The sequence below is a fragment of the Patella vulgata genome, chromosome 6 (assembly GCF_932274485.2).
Source record: "Patella vulgata chromosome 6, xgPatVulg1.2, whole genome shotgun sequence".
Lineage (NCBI taxonomy): Eukaryota > Metazoa > Mollusca > Gastropoda > Patellidae > Patella > Patella vulgata.
Window position 1 is genome coordinate 26,520,921 of NC_065884.2, and position 21,068 is coordinate 26,541,988.

The 21,068-nt window shown below is 36.6% G+C and overlaps 1 protein-coding gene across 4 annotated transcripts; it reads right to left on the bottom strand.

The window, feature by feature from the left end:
* Window positions 1-828: 828 nt before the first annotated feature.
* Window positions 829-20,430, bottom strand: LOC126823428 (uncharacterized). Of its 4 annotated transcripts, none has more exons than XM_050552267.2 (11): window positions 20,338-20,430; window positions 11,313-11,381; window positions 10,633-10,748; window positions 10,268-10,394; window positions 9,937-10,083; window positions 7,801-9,748; window positions 6,958-7,113; window positions 6,233-6,724; window positions 5,682-5,893; window positions 4,556-4,613; window positions 829-3,630 (listed from the first exon to the last, which is right to left on the bottom strand). In XM_050552267.2, exons 2-11 carry the CDS (start codon window positions 11,346-11,348, stop codon window positions 3,203-3,205), a joined length of 3,720 nt encoding a protein of 1,239 aa, XP_050408224.2. In that variant the 5' UTR covers window positions 11,349-11,381; window positions 20,338-20,430; the 3' UTR covers window positions 829-3,202. The 4 variants fall into 4 exon arrangements, with proteins under 4 accessions (XP_050408224.2, XP_050408225.2, XP_050408226.2 ...); XM_050552268.2 differs by lacking the exon at window positions 20,338-20,430 and adding an exon at window positions 14,754-14,859; XM_050552269.2 differs by lacking the exon at window positions 20,338-20,430 and adding an exon at window positions 11,940-12,075.
* Window positions 20,431-21,068: the final 638 nt, after the last annotated feature.

The following is a 21,068-nucleotide window of genomic DNA, read 5'->3' on the forward strand; positions in this document are numbered from 1 at the left end:
ACGTTAGTCCCGAAATGACCTATTTTGTGTCGAGTGGATACGCTCAAGTCATGGTCATCCAGCGAATTTGGTAGTTAGGGCCAGCTTGATTCGCAGTTAGTGTGTGTGTGTGTGAGAGAGAGAGAGAGAGAGAGAGAGAGAGAGAGATGGGTTCAACGTCCACTCGACACAAACTAGGTCATTTCGGGACTAACACATGGTTCAATTTTATTTCAATAATTCGCTTGCGCGTAGGGGTCTTTAGCAGTGGGAGGAAACCGGAGGACCCGGAGAAAACCCACGAGGTTGGACAGGTGACCCTACTCCTTGTCACGTACAACCGGGGATTCGAAACCCCGCCACCGTATGATACAGCGCAGCGCGCACGTGCTAACCATTCGGCTATTCGACCCCCCCGCCCCTTCAGTTAGTGAAGGGTAAGTATTCTTAGTGAAGGATGAGATAGTGAGGGCTGACTTGATCTCGGCAAGGGACAGCACTCTATTATTCATGGCCGCTTCAACATTGATAAATAAAGTCGACAACCCGACATCACGACAACCCGACATCTTTACGCGACAATACGACATTTTTACGCGACAATTCGACATTCTTAATGTCGTGGTGTCGGGTGAAAATGTCGTAGTGTCGGGTTAAAAATGTCGTGATGTCGAGTTGTCGTGGTGTCGGGTTATAATGTCGTGATGTCGGGTTGTCGCCTTATGAAGGGCGACACCACGACATCACGACATGATACCAATCAGCCACCATAGTAAAACGTGTTATTAATTGGGGAAAGTTCGTTTATAAAAACAATAACAAGAATTACTACAACAAACAAAAAATGGAAACTTTTTTAACTGTTATATTATTAATCTACTAATAACAATCTGTGTTTATGTTATACATAGTTATATATATACAAATTTACATACGCTATTATTATAAAGGATAGTAAAATATACAAATAAAAGCAACCACGTGAACATTGGAAAATAGTTGAAAGATTTATATTGTGCAGTGCCACCAATTAACCACTATATGTTATATAAAGCTCGCTTTCGGAAGTATATTATGTAGCCTACACTTAAAAATAATAAGGTAGTTTACACCATGCCGATGGCAACTAGTTGCCACCTAAAATAGGGTAACTCCAAACCTGTAATAGTGTAAACCGATAACACCTTATTGGGAGGAGTGTTACATTCAAAATAGTATATAACATTACACTTAATTCAGGTGGCAACTAGTAGTGTAACGTCTCACATTTAGTGGTGTAAACTAATACACCACGTTTCACTCAAGCAGCGTAATTATACACTTAAATAGTTTACACCTCAATACATGTGTATTATAATTAACACTTCCATATTAATTATTACGCCCATGCTGGTGTATTTTTTTTATTGAAAACAATTCGAATTATTTGAAAACGACTCTAAATTTACAAATATCCACCAGACTGATTCAAATGTATCTGATGTTCACCAATTAGACAATCTGTATAAATTTACAATGAATATAAATCTTGATGAAAAATCAATACACATATCATTACGACATAGTGAATAATGTGGTCATACCGATTAAGAATAATTAATTAAGATATATTACGCGGTAATATTATGGAACATTTTACAAATTTACACGCGAAAAAGAAAAGAAATTTAGATTATAATACATGATAATATTTTGGAAGACTTGTATTCTTTAAGAGTAAAACACTTGAAAACTAGTTATACCTGTGTTACTGATGTCGTTAATGCCATATTTTACAAAAACACCCAAACTGCAGTATACAAAGACTATTGCGACTCAACCTACGGTGTAAAATCGACACCGTCTTATTAAGAGGAATACTTCCCTAATAATAATTACACCTGTTGATGTAAATGCAGTATACACCCCTGGAGAGGTGGGGGGGGGGGATAGCTCACCCAAAACAACCATTAACGACTACAATTACACCCATTGAGGTGTTCAGTAGTTGTGCATACGGATTACACTTTTGCAACCCAGTAAACGATGTAATATTGACACTATGGTTTAGGATTTATTCCCCAATACTAATTACACCATTTGATAGGGGTGTAGTTCACCCAAAACACCCTGTAACGTCTACAATTACAACTATTCAGTAGTTCAGTAGTCATGAAATCGGCGGTTGTAAACACCTGTTGGGTGTAGCTCTTTCATTTGGGTCACACTTGCAAAGCGTTACATTTTAAAAATATTAGCTATGTGGTGTAAAGTTTACTAACACGGCTTCTAACTTTTAATTCCATCCATTTTTAACAGTAGTTATTTTGTAAGTCATAGATGGCCAATTATGCATGTAATTTAACTATTAAATTTGACATATAACCCCAAGGCAAGAAGGCACTGGTGGAAGAACCATGTGTGAACAATACAGCAAGCGGCATCACGCAGCCAACAAGATCGCCAGCGGTGGAATTTTGTGGCAGATATTTTCATATTTATTTGTTTTGTCATTTGCACTAGACCTTCCTCATAAGTGTCACGTGGCCAGTTATTTGCGCGTCATTTTTCATTTTCTTGTTCATTTTCTAGTGGACCAGGACTGAAAAATGACCAGTCGCCATTGCTATATTGCCTTTATGTAGTCGACCAAATGAAAATCGCGACTCGCGCTATCGGCAAAACCACCCTAAAGCGCCGTTGTGTATTGGCCTAACGATATTTATGTCACTGGTTTTACTTAAGCTAAAATGACCCGGAACGTTACATTATTAATGTGCAGCTAAAATGTGATCTATATTTGACCCATAATAATATAAGTCTGGAAGACATTTCTATTTATGGAGCCAGGCTACTCTTAAATATTAAGTAAGGAGTACGACATTTACAAGAAATTAAATTAATATATTATAGACTAGATATACATTATTTTTGACGAATTTATCTTAATCTTCCAGGAGACAGCTTATTTTTCTTTCTATCAAAATCCACAAGCTAGCCATTCATAGAACTAAAAACATTCAAGTTGTGTAATATTTTCTCTAAACTACACGTATAGAATCACAACACGTCACTCCCTAATCACAGTTTTGATTGCCCAGTCTGAGACTTCATCATCACCATTCTGTGCGTTTACGCATACGTTACGTTCAACGCACTTTTCCACCATTTAGATGGATCCATTTTGAAACGAATCAAAATGAAAGTTAGAGACACCAAATTGTTTTTGTAAGCACGACTCCCTTCAGTGTCTTGCTTTTATCCACGTTGGTTGTGACGAACAAAGTTTTCTTAAAACATAACGTCTTAAAGCATTGTCCAATCTGTATGATGTCATACCAACAAGTTGTACCAGAAGCGAAAAACTAAAAATTCCCGCCAAAATATAGCAAATAACATCAGTGTCTATTAACACATAAATTGTGGTTAATATCGAAAACCAAAATGTGTTTAGAAGAACCATTGCAAAAACACATCGATTACGTAAAACGAAAAGACGACGCTGCAACGTTTCCTTATCCTTGCCTTGGTTTACGTCAGTACCGAGAACGGTGTTCTGTAGTTTCTCCCAAAAAAGACTTTCTTCCTTCAATTCAGTAGAGCCAGTTTCTGCCATAGTTTGAAGATTTTTGGGTCTAATTATCGTTACATCGCTCTCCCCGTTATCATCAACTGAAATATTCATGTATTAATTAATGTATTAAATTTAGAACAATGTCATATTTAAAATACATTTATAGTACTTAACAAAGATGTTCACTTCTTCGAAAACTACCAAAAAATTATGTAGAACTTGTAATTCGAGGTATAAACATCTATATATTCTTCTACTTGGGCATATAATCTAATTTCAACACCACCGATATGCCAAATCATTTCCAATCTAAATGTACTTAGACAACAAAACACCGAAGTCAATTCCCGTATAATCACCACAACATTCAAATTTAGGCCTTTAAAAGAAATTCCTACAAAATAAACAGTGGATGATTTCTGAACTGTCCATTACAATTATTGTTAAGTCAAGCCTTATACGAAGTTTGCGATCTATTATAGCCCCAGTATGCCAGAATAAAGTTTAAGAATAGAGTTTAAAACCATACTTTATTAAAAACATTTATATCATAAAAAATATTCACATCGACTAATTCTAATTTAGGTTATGACCATTTTAAAGAAAACATAAAATGACCATATAAAAATGGTATATACTTGAAGCTGTGTTTATTATAATATACACTTTACTCCGATTCCACAAAAATCTGATTAAAATTATTCGACATATGACTGTTTATGCGTGAAACACTTTTCAATTTCAACCCTAACCCTATGGATTTATCTATGACATAACTGGCATTTGTATCTGTCTTAGACAAACAGAGTAATAATAATTCTACTGCCTAAGTACATCCCACTCCATTCATGAACCGGGGCGTGCTTGCTTAATTACATAACAACAACAGTATTTTTACATTAAACTATAGTTTTGACTTTTAGGATTATCTAAACGATCTAGCTTGTTGTGCCTTAAAGGAAATTATCATCCATTAAATACCAATGGCCTCTTATATAACCAATATCGTTAAGAGTAACTCACCCAGCTCTTCAATACTATTGAAGTTGTTCTTTTTATTGGGTTTCTCTGATTTCTTTGGCTGGAGATAAACAATTAAAAGGCAATGTTGACAAAAAAAAACCAATACATATTTATTTATTTATTTATTTATTTATTTATCAGAAACCACCACATATATTAAATTTTAGGCACGATAGTTAATAACTATGTTTGTTGTCTGGCGGCAAGTTACGGGTTCGATCTGTGTTTTTTACGTGGCAACGAACAGTGGCCTTTTTTACTGCTGAAAGTGCCTTTTCTCAGACCCGAATATATCCGTTCCCAACCCGTTGCAGGGATCCCAAATGAAATGACTCAAACCATCGACTCAAACACACCAGTCTGGTCTAATTAATGTTTCCACTTTCAAACGAATTCTTGTAGTTTAGCTGACGGTGCCATAATCCTATAGAGTGACTATAGATAGACATCAATGATAGCATCTTGTGGAATCGGCGGCGTATACACTCATGCCCATCACTGACGCGCATGAGTGCAACTTGATGTAGTATTGTTTCATGTGTGGACAGTATACACAGTACAAGTTACTAGCCAAGTGAAGTGGCTAGGGAATAGATTCGTCTTTTTTTTCCCCATCATGTACCAACTTTATATATTCCGTATTTAAGGAGTGAAATATAACATTTTAACAATAACTCGCTCGCCTTGACACTTTTCGTGTAGCATTGTTCAACTGGCTTTTTTGCTCGATTTTAAGCCTCTTTTTCAACGATTTCCGAATGTTTACTGACTAACTTAGACGAAAATATCAGCCAAATAGCTCTTGGAATGGCGTGCCCCGTGTCCGCGGTCAATGCCCTCATTTTGCGGCGCCCCCCCCCCCCTTTTCAAAATTCTTAGATCCGCTCCTGACGAATAAAGTCGGCGAGTTGGTTTCTAAGGTTTCAGCTCACCTTTAAACCCTTGCGAATTATTGATTGCACAGATTGTTTGAGGAAATAAATAACAATAACAAAACAAATCTAATTTAATCCAAACAACATAGTTAATGCGAAACTCATTCACAATCGTAAATCATTTTAGTCACACATTTGACTATTGAGTACATTGACCTACAGCTCATGATTTACCACCAGAGATCACTTACCAGTTCTCGTGTTCCCCAGGACTGATCCACAATATTAGCCACAGCATAGATAGGTAGAATGATAAACATGGCAGGAAAGAGAAAAGCGTACATCAAGCCATAAATCAGATTTAACCATTCACCAGGATGGATGAGAGCAGCGTAGACTACTCCTCCTATCAACAACGGTATCAAAAAGTAAGGTCGGAATTCAATATAGCCATCACGAACATCTGAAAATATATCCACCATATTTAACTCTCTGTATTGTCATAAATACGACGAATATCTCCGAGTATCCTAAGTCACAGCTTAAACGTGTAAACGAAAGAGGCGGGAATATTGCACAGGGGTCATTTATATGCATTGTCAAAGTGCACACTGGACCTCAGATTTGCGTACTGCCCAGGTAACTAGATAATGTGGCTTTGAAACCCCGGAAATGCTCTTAAATCAAATGTCCTAACCATACGACTGCATCGAGTATAATAAGGGGAAGAAAATTATTAACCATAATATTTAAATATCGTTATTAGAAATTATCCTTTACAAACAGAAAGCATCGAACATACCTTCTTTAATACTCATCGCCATAAAGTAGACAAAACCCACACTGACTGTTATCATTAAAATGACAGAAAGACATAACATCGCCCCTGTTGCTATTTTCTGTATCCTCGGAGACCCAATACAGCACAGCACACAATAAGCAACAAAAACAATAAAGGATATTGGTACAGACCAAACCAAAGGCAGACCAAAAATAGCATCACAAGCAACAAACATGACCAGAAGAGTCGTTGAAGGCGATATCAGAACCCATAAAAACATCTGCAGCAGAGAGAGGATAAAAACAGAAGAAAATGCCATATTGCTTCGAACAAGTTTCCTCAAATTTTTGAAGATTAGTACCATATTGGATAATTCTGAGAGAACCCATCGTCGTCTTTGTCCAAGGAATTCCATGAATGTTTCTGGACAGTGAGTCGAGTTTCGACAGTGATCAATGTATTCTAGTTTCCATCCTCGTAACATCATCAGTGTACACAACCAACGATCTTCACCTGGTAATAAAAATATATACATGGATATCTTATGTGTATGTGTATCAGTGGTTATTCGTTTTGAGATAAGAAACAGGGCATTATATTTTTTATCAATATAGATTATGATACGTATATAACTCAAATAAACAAACGGTTAATAAAATAACTTCTTCACCGATGTTGAAGAAGAGTCGGGGTAGTGCTTCAAAAAATAAGATTTTGTTTTGAGAATGATTTTAGGAGTATATTACCATGGTCTTTAACGAGAGCATCAAAAGCTGAGTTACTGGGTTCTTGGAAAGTATTCAAAACATCTGCTAGAGCTCGAGCTCGATACAAACTGAAGCAACCTGGACAACATGTAACCGAACCAATAATATTTTGTGACGCTTTAACTAACCAAAAATCTGAAGAAGAAAAATAAACATTTTAAAAGCTTTATGTCAGTGTCAATTTAAGGACCGCATTTCTTAATTTAATACACAAAACCATTTCCCGAATCTCAGATCATCTCAACAAATGAGATAGATGATAAATCCAATTTTCTAGTCTCGACGTAATCAAACGGACTATCTACATGTACTGTTGTGTTTTCGGAAGATTAGATTCTACATCTACATTTATCAGAGAGCACTTTTTGTCCGTCATATTATTTTAGGCATTTTTTCACGAATGCGGTGCCACGGTGGCTAAGTGGGTAGGACGCTGGCTCGCTAGCCTGGAGGTCGCGTGTTCGATCCTTGCATAGGCCGAGAGAGTTCATCGGGATTTTCCAACGTGGGTTTCCCCTTGTCAGTGGTGCAGGAAGGAGGGCCTGACAAGGACAGATGTCTAGTCGTTCGGACATTGACTTGTACGTAAAATATCCCTTGGCAGTTGGAATTCGATATGAGAGTAATCCATAGTGACCCTGCCCGGGCAAGATGTCCCTCACAGCACATTGTATGGCGTATGCCCGTCTTCATTAGCCCAGTCGGAGCAGAACAGTAGGACGTTAAACCCCATTTCATTTTATTTCCATTTCATTTTTCACCCATAATAATCCTTAGCGCTCTACAATGTTTTATTTATCAATATGTATATGTAGGCATTACCTTTAGCGTATTCGAATTTTTGGTACCATACCATAGGCCTCTGTCGTCCGATTGGAATTGTTCTACCGCAAGCAGCACCAAGGGAATGATCTCGTTCACAAAGCTCCACTAACGTGCTAACACTCTTAGCGCTGAACTCAGTGTCCGCGTCTGTTGCCAATATATACACTGGTTCGTCCACGGGTTTGCCGGTCAATGTAAATACGGTGTCCGCATTTTCTACATTCATTTGTTCAATTTCATCTGAAGCTGGAAGGTACAGAGTTTTGCGATTGGCCCAGACCAGATTGTGTTTTTCCATTCCATCGTGGATGCTGTTTAATTCAGCGCCGAGGACATTCTTCATCAAAACCTGTTTCTTGACTCCTCGTGTTCCTGGTACGGATAGTGTGTTCTTTCCACGACCTGGATATGTTCTGAAGAGGAAAAGGTCAGAATCATCACTGTCTGTACCTTCACTTGTGTGACAAGACGCGTTACTTTCTCTGGATACGGTGTAGGCATCAGAACCACTGGCAGATGAACCTTCGCTTCCAGTGTCATCAAAAGTATCCTCTGTGGTGGTCACAACAATCTGATCTGGCTGGCTAGGGCTGTTGGGTTCAGTTTGAACAAAAAATTGGCCACTTAACGACGTCTTTTTAATAAGTCTCACAGCTGCGTTTTTATTACTATCGACGGGATATTTATCTTCATCGTTTTTCTCTTGCTCAAATTTGTCAACATCAAAGGAACAGCGATATTTCAGAATATAATTCATGTACATCACTTGACTCCATCGCTTCTTCACCTTGAATTTGGACCCGTCTTTTACGTGAACGTAGACTGGAAAATTTTTGTTGGGATGTGATAGAATCTGGCAGCCGTATGGTGTCCTGTAGGCCACTAAGCTGGATAGGGTCACGTTAAAGGTGTCTACGAGGAGTGTGAGAAGCTGACAGGCGTATGTATTGAGACTATCGTTATCCATGGCATTATCCAGAAAAATATGAGATTCAACCTTAATGTCGATTAATTTATCAGAAGAGAGCAGCTTTTGTAAGCTCAATAGGTATCTGGACATTTCAGCCTTACTTTCTCTGAACATGGTGGTACAAATAAAAACTCTTTTACTTTCAGACTTTTGGATCACGGTATCCAAACCAGATGACGACGACCCAATTCCTTTATGATTGAAGTTCAGTATCAATGACTGCTCAAGAAACATTTGACTCCAACTAAAGTGATAAAAGTTTTCAGCAAAAGGCCTCAACAGGGCAGTTGGTGCTTTGATGATATCTACTCCAGGAATTGCAAATGGAACCAGCCAAATACATATAGCTAGAGCTGAAGCGGACCATGTAACAAAATCTCTACCGGATAATTCCCAAATAGCTTCCGTTGAGACATCACCCCAAAGAATAATTGTTACACAAAATGTCACTATAGGTGTTAACAAAGCTGGAAGTCGTACACCAGGAGTTGTTAAGGATACTTTACATGCGGCATCCGTCAACAGCAGCGCAACTATACCACACATGAAGGTAATTACAACCGGCAACCAGATCCGATAATCACCCGATCCAGATAATCCAGTTATAAGGTAATCTCCCATATTCGCTCTGAAATCCTTTATTCTCCATGCCATGAGACCCACTAGTGTTGCTGGAATCGTACAAATCTTGATTACAGTGTAACTAAGAGATGCAACCAGGTTACGCTTAGAATGCCTGGAAGAACAGACGGTTAGTTTCTGTATTTTGGGTGTCCAGACAGTAGAGAGAACCATAAGAACGATGGGTAGAGAAATACACTGCTGCAGACTCATGTTAAATGGTGACCAGATGTAAATAATGACAGAAATCGCGGAAGGTGCCCACATGTTGAAGCTACAGAAAAATATTCCCACACACTGTTTGATAGTTGCACAAGAGGTCTTAGCTGGCTTGACTTTTAGTTTAGAATTTGCCTAAGATATAAAAATTGTCTATTAGTAAAAAAAAGAATATGCTACAATGTGTACAAATGTAAACTGTCATGCCTAATAAAACTGTATTGGTAAATAAAAACGGCACATGTTCTCCTTTTTAGAAATAAAATGTTTTATATGAACTAATATCTGTGCCCAGGGATAACAAAAAAAAATGTTTTACTGACTCTTAGATTCTTGCAGGTGCTGATGATTAGAGGAATGGTGTAAACAGCTGCTGGCAGACACAGAAATATGGGTTCTGGTAACACCAAACAAATTTCTCCGGCAAAGATAGCGATGGACATTCCTTCCATTATGCTCCCAATCAAACCCTGTATAATAGAAATACATTACTCATTTGATAAATACAGATTTTATAAATACGTTCCTCGTTCAGACACAAATATCCATGCATTCCAGTACTGATATCGTTAATACGCCCGTTGTCCACATAATTTACAATATCTGTTATGGACAAAACAGCATTATGTAAAGACGTTAAAATTTAGATCTTACCATAAATAACCGTGGTGCTCTGGGCAATTCTTCTTTTCTAGCTGAGCTGATAAATGGTGTATTCCACATGATGTAAAACAAATTACACAGGTGTGGTAGTACTAATAGTATACAGACAATCAGATACCTACAATGTTAATTGATAAAACATACTTAAAAGTAGTCATTGTTGAAAGAGTAGGTCGCTGGAATTTGAAGGATCCGGCCGTGCTACGATTTCATTCTCTCTCAAAAAAAAATGTCTTTTCTATTTAAAATCAATATTTGGCTATGGAGTTTATGGCTACCACAATTACCCATTATACTATAAATATATACTCGAAGAATCGAAGAACCAATACTGTTCGATTGTTTTATAAACTTACCATGTTGCAGGATGAATCTGTTCATATTTAAAAAGTCTGAGTAACCAGAGCAGTGAAACTTTAGCTGATACAAGAACACCAATCATAGCTAGAAATAACCACACTGATACGGCCGACTGCAATATTACATTATAAAAAATAAATCTAAGTGAAGGAATATATATCAATAATAAAGTGAATGGACTGTAACTTTTGTAGTGAACAAGATACACATATGAACAATGAAACATATGAGGAGAATTTGGCCCGTGCAGCAGCATTTCCACCTACTCGTTTCCGAATTCCGACACGTACATGACAATGTGTAATCGGGCAACCTCAGCCCACGAGTGCTGCCGTACAAATAGCGACCTCATCCTTGACATATCAGAAGACCTACAGAAAAATAGACATACTAGTAAAAAGAAAAAAAAATATGCAGATAAATAAACAAAGATTTATACTAATAATACAAAAGTTTGAGTTGCTAAAACTGACGGTAAATGGTGTATTCTAGAGAATATCCTGGTCTTTCTAGCTTAAGCACAAATTTAACGTGCGGCAATTCATGAAAAACGACGTATATTCAAGACCAAAAAATACATAACTGATTTTTTTTGATAGCAAAACTGGAACCGAGCAAAACTGCGATACCAATTATCATCTGGACAAGTTATGATAATTTAAATTCCAATACTTACCAGCCATCTTATATTGTGGCCAGTACCACTGGCCATATCTTCTGCAACCTGGTTGTACGAACTAACTCGCTGAAACAGATAAAATAATAGAAAAACACTGCAAAAATAATTCTCCAAAAAAGAAGAACATCCATTATTGCAACGTACTGAAAATATCAAAGCAGTGCCTGACGTTAGTGTCTAATTGTTTTCATCAATCCATACATTTTTGTAAAGAATAAAATAGCTATCCTTGAAATATAATCGCGTTAGTAATTTCAAGGAAATGGTAAACAGTATCATGCAGTAACAGGGGTTGAGGTCAATTAAACTCCAAATTATTTCCTATAGGAAATAAAATTTAAGCTTTAAAGATATCCCTAAACAGACAAACCTCTAGTTTTTTTTATAATACATATATATATATATTTTACACGCACCAATATATAATTTTAAATTTTATAAGGCGTTTTACTGGATTAAGAAAGAATAAGATGCACTTGAATTTTGATATAAATGTCGCGGTTATCCGTAAAAATAGACGATATGCGAATAAATAAGAAATACCTCACAAAGTCAAAGATTGAAATTACTAATAACTATAGGCTGTTACATAAAGTCATCGATAAAAAGGATCTAATTAGATACCCAAACGTTTCTATAATAGTCTAGTGGGTTTCCTCCCCTCCAATTAAATCCAGAAGCCTTTTCGCTGTATTGAGGCGAATCCCCAGACTATCTTGTGTTCAACTTTTCGTTTACTTTCTAAGACTGTAAATCCACGATAACTTAACACCTTAACATATTTTAACTGTAAGAGGGTGGTATGTCAGCTACTATTTTCTTAACACCCTGTACTCAAATCCTCAAACACTTGCGATATTTTCACAACTTCATGACCAAACTCAACAGCTTTACAGATAAACTTTTGACTGTCTACTATTCTAAATATTTTACATATATACACTACGTACTACGTGTACATCTATTTCTCCCGATTCTCTTCTATGCGCTGCGATGACATCCATGTATGTTTTATATTTTATCACATCAAAAAAAGGAATTAAAACGGTTAGTATCTTCTTGTGGATTTGACTGGTAAACCCCTTACATGGACAGTAATCTGTGATAGGTGCCACGAGGCGGGGTAGAGACATTTTTTTTTTTTAAAAATGAAACAGATCGACTGCCAATAATTTGGCACTAGAACTATACGGAAATCTTCGTAGGTCGCTAAGAGATCATGTTTCACTTAAAGATAAATTCTCAAGAAAGTATTTATGGCAAATGGACAGTAAGTAACGACAAATACATTCTGAAAATGGGCCTTCCCCCAATCAAGTTACATGACAAACAAGGCTTAAAAAAATAGATTTTTATATCTTGGGATATTTCTCCGTGAATACAATGTTTTGAGGGAGATTTGAAGTAAGTTTGTGATAGATTAATTAGTTTGAATATGTTTTTAGTAAAAGTATATCATCAAATTATCCAGTTTGTACGTGGGAAGGCGCCTTTAACGTGATTTGTTTTGGGGTTAAATCGTGAGATGTTTAGATAAGACGCAAATAAGAGAAAAATCTTCCACATCAATATTGACACACAGCTGATGTTTTATATTTTAATGGTTTCCCAGGATTTTAACGAATGCTCATGTCATATACTTTACTAAGAAGGCATGCATCTGGATAGGATAGTTTATGGCTATTCTACATACTATATAAACAAAAGTGTATCTTGTTGCAAGCTCATTATATTAATTCCTCTTTAATCGCAGAATGATTACCTCGGATTTCATCAGTCTTATTCCATTAATTAGAAAATAAGGGTTGGACCGCCATGACCAGATCTCTAGCTTCATCGACAAGCACTTAATTCAATTTAACCCGAATGACTCTCATCATTGCAATTAGTGTCTTGCTCTTAATAGCATTTAGAACTACTTTAATATAAGTTGGTCGGTGTCATCACCTTGAAGATAAAGTTCACCAATACATGTAACCTGAGGTCTGCATACTAAATGTAAAGACTGCACCCTATAGTTGTAACCATCTGATTACACATTTATCTCTAACATATTGAAAGGTTACTATTTACTTAACATTGCCTCTTTATATTTGGTAGGCGGATTGTTTTGTGTGGGGGGAGGGGGGTCGTCTTAATGTCTGATCCTTCCACTGGCCAGAAAATGCAGGAACAAGTGAGCACAGTTATTTTTTAAAGGATTCAGTGTGTGTTTGAGGTTTTTATATTGATTTGGTCCGGACATACCTGAATGCATTTTTTCTCAACTCCTTAAGTGTCCACTAAACATTTTTGAGAGTCGACCTGCAAGGTGTCGACGACATTAATTGACCATGAATTTCAGCATAGGTGACAGACTGAGAATAGCGATAGTAATTGTTTATCTTAATGTGTTAATTACTAAATGCCATTCAAATAGTATACTAGCGATCATCTTGCTATGGGTAGATACAGTACGTTTTTAATCAGATTGGCTATAAATACATATGAAGACTCATATTTAGGGTTTATCAAAGATTTATGCGAGAAGTTATGTCCCGAGCCCTAAGTCCTAACGCCCCTAATGACCTACCAGAGTAAATGCAGATGTGTATGTGGAGGTGGGGGGGCAGATCTGTAAAATGTCCCAACGGTTCCGCGACAGCTCGTTTTGCACGAGGAACAAGTTTCCGTGAGGGCACAAATACACAATATTCGCATCTTTAAGATGTGGAGGGGGGGGGGAGATCTTTTGGGCCGTATAGAACACGCTAGAGTCCATTTTGTAGTATAATTGAGCAATGATGAATGTCTGACACTGGTTCAACATCATAATCTGTCAGAAGCGTTGAAAACGTACTGAAACCACCTTATGTTTTTCCAATGCAGGGATCGAACACCCGACTTCTGCTGGCTCGCTAGCCTGGTGGTCGATCCTTGCATTGGCCGAGAAAGTTCATCCAGATTTTCCGGCGGGGTCCTCCTTGTTAGTAATGCAGGACGGAGGGCAGCTGCCTAGTCGTTCGGATGGGTCGAAAAACCAAGGTCCCGTGTACACATTGACAGTTGGAATTCAATATAAGAGTAGGCCGTAGTGCCGCTGTCCGGGCAAAATTTCCCTCATAGCACACTGTATGGCGTATGCCCGTTTTCATTAGCCCAGTTCGGAGCAGAACAGTAGGACGTTAAACCCTATTTCATCTCTTTTCCATTTGAGAGGGGGTACATAATCTCAACGGAGGTGTAAAAAATCTAAACCTATGGAGTTAAGCGCGTCAATAGGCAGATTTAGCTCTTAAATAATGCCAAATTTTGAGTTCCGTGTTCGACATAATAACGTTGTTAATTGAAGAATATACTTTATTTAGGTCTAAAATTAGGACAAAATCTGATAAACTAATCCAAAAAATTAAACAAGATTCCATATTGGCGACAACAGAATATTTTAAATTAACTTACATGTAATTATGGTTACTTTTCCTAATCCGAATGAGTTGTAACAACTGTTTGTAGACGTTTTGTTAATATGTTGACTCTATTTCTCAAGTTGTTAAACATTACAATAAACAGTTAACTTCATCACATTTCTAATAATATACAATTTCTCACATACAGCCTTTCATCCTAGTGTGAACTTAAACAAAAAAAATCCTAAACTTAATCATTTATGTTTCTCTCCAATGGATATTTCGTTTCGCTTTTTTTTACTTATTTTGTCTTTGCGAGAAACGTTTGTCAAGTTAACGCTGGTAAGTATTAGATGTACCTTGGCAAACATCACGACCCGTATGTAAATTCCAAATCAACCTTCATGGGCGCACGTACCGCTTTCATTTAGTTGGTACCTTACCTTGCGTGAAGAGCCGTACAAGCCACCGTAAATCTTGACGTCTTCAACTAAGCTTTGATGCTTTGGAAGAGGTTCATAGCCTTTAGATACGGATTCTGTGAACAGCTAGCCAAGAATATATTTTTCTAATAGGTGTCTTGTTGTAGCCGTTCAAAAATATACGAAAAACACAAATTTAAACATATAATTCAACCATTTAAACAAAACCACTAATGGATGTTCCTGATTCAGTAATCGTATGCCCAGGGATCATTAAAATGAAATTCTCTGACAATTGCTATCATTAAAGGCATTGTCCGTTATAGTCTGGCAATTGTTCGAGGAATAAACTACGGAATCAAAATGTGTTATTCAATCATCTATTTTTTTTCTCACAAACTAAATATTCAAAGAGCTCAGATTTAATAAATTCTTCTTAGATTTTTCAGTCCACTTACAACTGGCCTGGAATTTCGGATTTAAAGATAAAATAATTTGTCTCAAAATTAGGAATAGACCAGTGGTCCGACAACAAGACATCGACATTTTAAAAGATATCATCTCTTTCAACCACCCTCCTCTACCCGTACCCCCCCCCCCCCCCCCCCCACGAATAAGGGCTGAATAATGTTAAAACTTTGTAAAATTTACATAAACTCAGTTTGTGGTTTGCGTTTAAATTGTTGCCACGGTACTCGACTACTGCTAGTTTGTGTAGAATCTGATGACGAATTATAAATACTGAACCCCTATTTTACAGCATTTATCATCTAGTTAAAATGCATCAGAAACTAATGCCATTGTTAATGGGATCAATGAATTTCGTTGGGGTGGGGGGGGGGGGCGCAAGTGCACGGAGAAGAATGTCTGAACGCCTGATACTTGCCGGAAGTTACGGTGGTAAGTGATCATCGAGGCCATCAAGTCAATCCCACAATCGCACACTGAAATTCCTTTAATGGATTACGACTTACGTAACTCCGTTAAGCAAGTCTTGCGATCATTACGAACGGTTCAGTATTGTCACCCAGTATTTTTTTTATCTCGAACTGAACTTTTTCTTCACATTTTGGAGTTTGATTTGCGTGCTTAAATCTGAAAAGGGACATTTTTCGAAATAGGACTGAATTTTTGGTACGAAAGTTAAAAAAAAAAACTTAATTATCAACCTTTCAAAATAATGCCAATATTGTTTGAGTACTCGCGTACTTAAAGTTAGGCTACGCTGACTTAAAAAATGATTTAATTATTAAAATATATTTTAACCTAAAGTCCTAACGAATATAAATTGTAAATATCACTTTGATACACTTTCAGGCGAATTGTGTTCATCGTACACTTTGATCCAGCAACTGTTTTTCTTGGTAGTCATCAACGGTTTGAACTGTGTAAATATGACGTAGGCTGTCGTCTTGTGGAAAGAGAGCGTGCAAGAATCTTAGCGGCTGAAGAGCCACTAGGGAAAAATAATGGTTATCTATTGGAAGAGTCACGCCACTACACAGTTTTCTTCTTTTCAAATCCCAGTAGATTATAAAAGATAAACAAAGCGCTTAATAGGTTAAATACTTGTTTATTTTATCTGTTTATATTTTTCAGTTACTGTATCAAAATTAACAAGTACCCTGGCCTTGGAGTATTTGAAGGTCGACCCTATTTTTATGAAGTTATTGTGTTTCACGGAGGGCAAAAACTTTGCCTGAAAGCTGTTTTATTGCTAGGCAAATTTTTGTTGTACTTTTTTTTTATATTAAAAGTATGTGTCACTGAAAGCGAAAACTACATTTGATTATATTGGGTACGGTGCTGCGTTGTAGATCGACGTTTCGGCAAGGGTCGTAGTTACGTATCCAACAAGATCCTGTTTGTATTCTCTACGAGAAATGTTGAACTGTGTGGGACCTGCTAGAGTCGATTTGTGGCATATGTAAGCCACAATATACGAGTATGTTTGAAAATGCTTCTGCAATATGATTATGAACTTCGGAATCTTCCAATATCGTTGAAAACCGCATTGGAACCACACGATTTCTTCCATTCAAAACCCTTATTCAGCAAAGTGAGTCATTGCGCCCCCTTCATTAAGCACGGTTTCGGCCACAAAGTTAAATATATCCGAAACGGTGATAATGAGAATTAACTGGTTCGGGTTATAAACCGCTGTGGGCTAAATATCGTACACTAAGATGCGCGGGAAAACAATTCACTCGATATCTACCGCATTTGTCTAAATCCTTGATATTACCTCAAATCACGTGTGATATTTAGACACCGACCTAATATTACACGATACTATTTTATACACAGACCTAATATACCACAATACTATTTTATACACAGGCCTAATATATCACGATACTATTTTATACACAAGCCTAATATACCACGATACTATTTTATACACAGGCCTAATACGATACCATTTTATACACAGGCCTAATTTACCTCGATACTTTTTAATTTAATAGTTGAGTAAAGAAATTGATGTTAATTGTAAAATATATAGATGATAAAGTGAAATATTATAAAAATGGAATGGTTATATGTAACTTAAATTAGAATTGGTCGGGCTAATATGTTTTTATGACTCGGGCTAATATGTTTTTATGACTCCATATTTCAAAGATGATACAATTTTTTTCAGTTGGTTTTTAGATAACCCTGGTCTGTGGTTTTCAGACGTCTGTGACGTATGGTTTAATTAAGTGACGAGGTATCCTTTTTAATAACACGAATTAAGCACTTCACTAAACGTTTAAACATCCATATTATAACGATTTTACATGTTTTTACGTAGCACAGCCTAAACTTGCAGATTAAAACATTAAGACGTAACAAAGGCCATTTATATTCACTTTGAACAGCTTAAGAAAAAGTGCAATTCACACATTTAATCAAATAGACAATGACGTACTTCAAACGCCAATCTTCAGATGGCCTTGTTGGGATAAGTTACAAAGCACACTATGTATATTCGTCTAAGTACAGCTTGTATACATGTACTAATAATATAGACTAAACAGGAGCATATGGCAAGGTAAAACATAATCACAGAATATAGGCGCAGATTCCAGAAATCATAAAATATATGGACAGATTCTCGAAAATCATTGAAGATATTATCAGATCAAATAGAATATGGACAGATCTTGGGCGTATTGACGGTACTGAAAGGCCTCTTCATCCAGATCCAAGGATTCGAATTAGGCAACATTCTAATCAAAGGGAGTTACACTCTAAGGGAGAAGTAAGTCACATTTTCCCAGAAAATGGTAGGTATAGGAATTGCCATTTATAATCTGAAAGAGGAGATTATCTAAAATAGTCCCGTAGTGAAACCCAGTTTATCAGCATCACCACACAATCTTTCTTCTTCATAGTTAAAGAAATATGTTTTCAGAAATCTGGGTCTAGTCTTCCCAGATAGGTTTCCAGACATTTCCATATAGGATGGCCAGGTTTATTAAGACAATGTAATAATTGTATATTAAAAAATAATCTGGTTAGAGCAAGTTCAAGGTTTGCATGATCGCATTACTAGTTACAGCCTCTGTTTTTAGTTTTGGGTTTGGGGGGTTTTTTTTGGTTTTTTTTTGCAACAAACTTGCAAAGAAAAAAAACAAAAAAACATACGTAATTAAGACTTGTAAGTGAGAAAGTTTGGTGTGTTTAGTAAATATATGACGATCTTGTCACCACCAAAATGACCTTTACGTAACAAACATACTAAAGAATTAAACCTCTAAATATAAACAACATTCACGAGAATTGACCAAACAGCGACAAAAACAAACTGAACCCAATGCACCTTACACCCTTAACACTTTTTACTGATGTACAGATCGTGATGGAAAGCCAATCGATTCGATTGTGTGTGTGTGTGTGTGTGAGAGAGAGAGAGAGGGAGAGAGAGAGAGAGAGAGAGATGGGCATTTCAGGGCTGTCAACATACAGTACAATTTAATTTAACTAATTCCCTTGCACGTATGGAGTCTTTTTCTGTGGGAGGAAAAAGGATGACCCGGAGAAAACTCACGAGGCAGGGCATGCCACCTTATTCTTTTTCACGGTACAAGCTTGTGATCGAAACCACGTCACTAGACCCAGGCCTAATGATCTAAACCCCCTCACAATTTTGGGGCTGAAAAACTACGATACATTTAATCATAAACGTTAATGTAAAAAAACAACTTGCCAGACTATTAACATGGCGGACGACTGAAGTCGGAAATTGCTTTCACGACAAGAATGGAGCAGGTTGAACGACACAGTTGCTTGGTCCTGCTTTGATGGAGTTTCTAGAACAACGCAATGTACATAGGATTAACCATCAACGAGTCATCATGGCGCTCCTGTTTAGTACCCTTAAAAAGCATAAGTTTGGGTGCTCTTACTAAAGTTTTGATGAATGCCCAACAAACATTGATTAGTAACTTCGGTACCATTCTGTAAATAGTAAGCCTATGTTGTGGTAAATCCAGACGTTAACACGAAAGTTAGTCAGCTAGAGTTTATAAACAAATAAAATCTAATATGATTTTGATACAAAATTATTAGTTGCGGACGCGGGAGAAAATTTTGTAAATTCGGGTGTCGGCTACATTACTCCAACCAACAGAAAGTAAACCGAATAAAAGGTAAATTGTTATACTCTCAATAAGGGAGAGGGGGAGGGGGTTGCAGAGTTCACCAGAAAAGTCCCTAAGACATAGATATTTTTGCAGAGTAAATTTCACCTTATTATTTATTTTAACATTTAATTAGTATTCAGAATCTAGGTATTATAGCTATAAACATCCACAAAGAGAAAATATAACAAAATAACAAAAAGACTTGTATCGTGTGACATTTATAAAAGCTTTTATATTTTTTTGTTTCTAAATAAAAATTTGATATTTACCTTAGAAGGAACAATAAACGCAGGTAATTCAATTGAATAAATAGCAGAAAACTCTTACACAAGTTACAGAAAGCGATAAAAGTGTCACATTCAATAAGCATCAAACTATTAAAAACATGCGCATATATGCATTTCCTTCAAAAAATAATATGGTTCCAGTACGATGCCATCCCAAAGTTTCCTTGAATATCTATACACATATAACAATCGTAATTTTAAAAATAAAATCTTGTTAAATGTAGAAAGAAAATATTTAAAAGAAAATTAATAAAAGAGAGGGGTAAGAAATGAGTAAATATAAACAATTGTCCTACCTTTCAGTAAAACAACTGATGCAGGGAATAATCACAAGTAAACGATATAGAACCAATAAAGATACACGGGAAAAACCGCCCGCTCATATACCTTTTGTAATTAACCAATGAGCTGGCGACATTTTCGTTTGTGCTGGAATTGTAGTGTGGTGACTAGCACATCCGTTTATTGACAGGCGTGCAAGGTTACCATATTGTGGGATGTGTGAATAAATTAGAGTCTATATGTTAAACGTCTGGTTGGAAGATATCACTGATTATGTTTTACTGGGGGTAATATTCTAGTTTGAACTAAATTATAATTCATATTAACACACTATTGCCAGAACCCACAGTTTAACAAACTTAAATCGAGTTTACCCGCCAACATAATAATCGCTAACGCCTTCCTTGTTGACTTATCATAGTTATAATGACAGGGCTGCTACATATGTTTATTTGCTGTTTAACCAAAAGTCAACATTTTTTCCATAACAAATCACGAAAAATGAAAGTAGACGTAGGTAACTTTATTTGTTGACGCAAGTTTAACTAAATCTTTGATAGCTGAATCCATCTGTACTGGCGCTGGAAAAAATATTAATGTGTGTGCTCAGCAAATTTTCCGAGAATGGTAGCATTGTACAGGTGCGCTTTGTGGACTTTCTGGGGTCTAAATGATAATAAACATCACTGTGTGAATGTTCATTTCCTCAAACATTTTACTCTATGTACATATATGGTGTAATTCA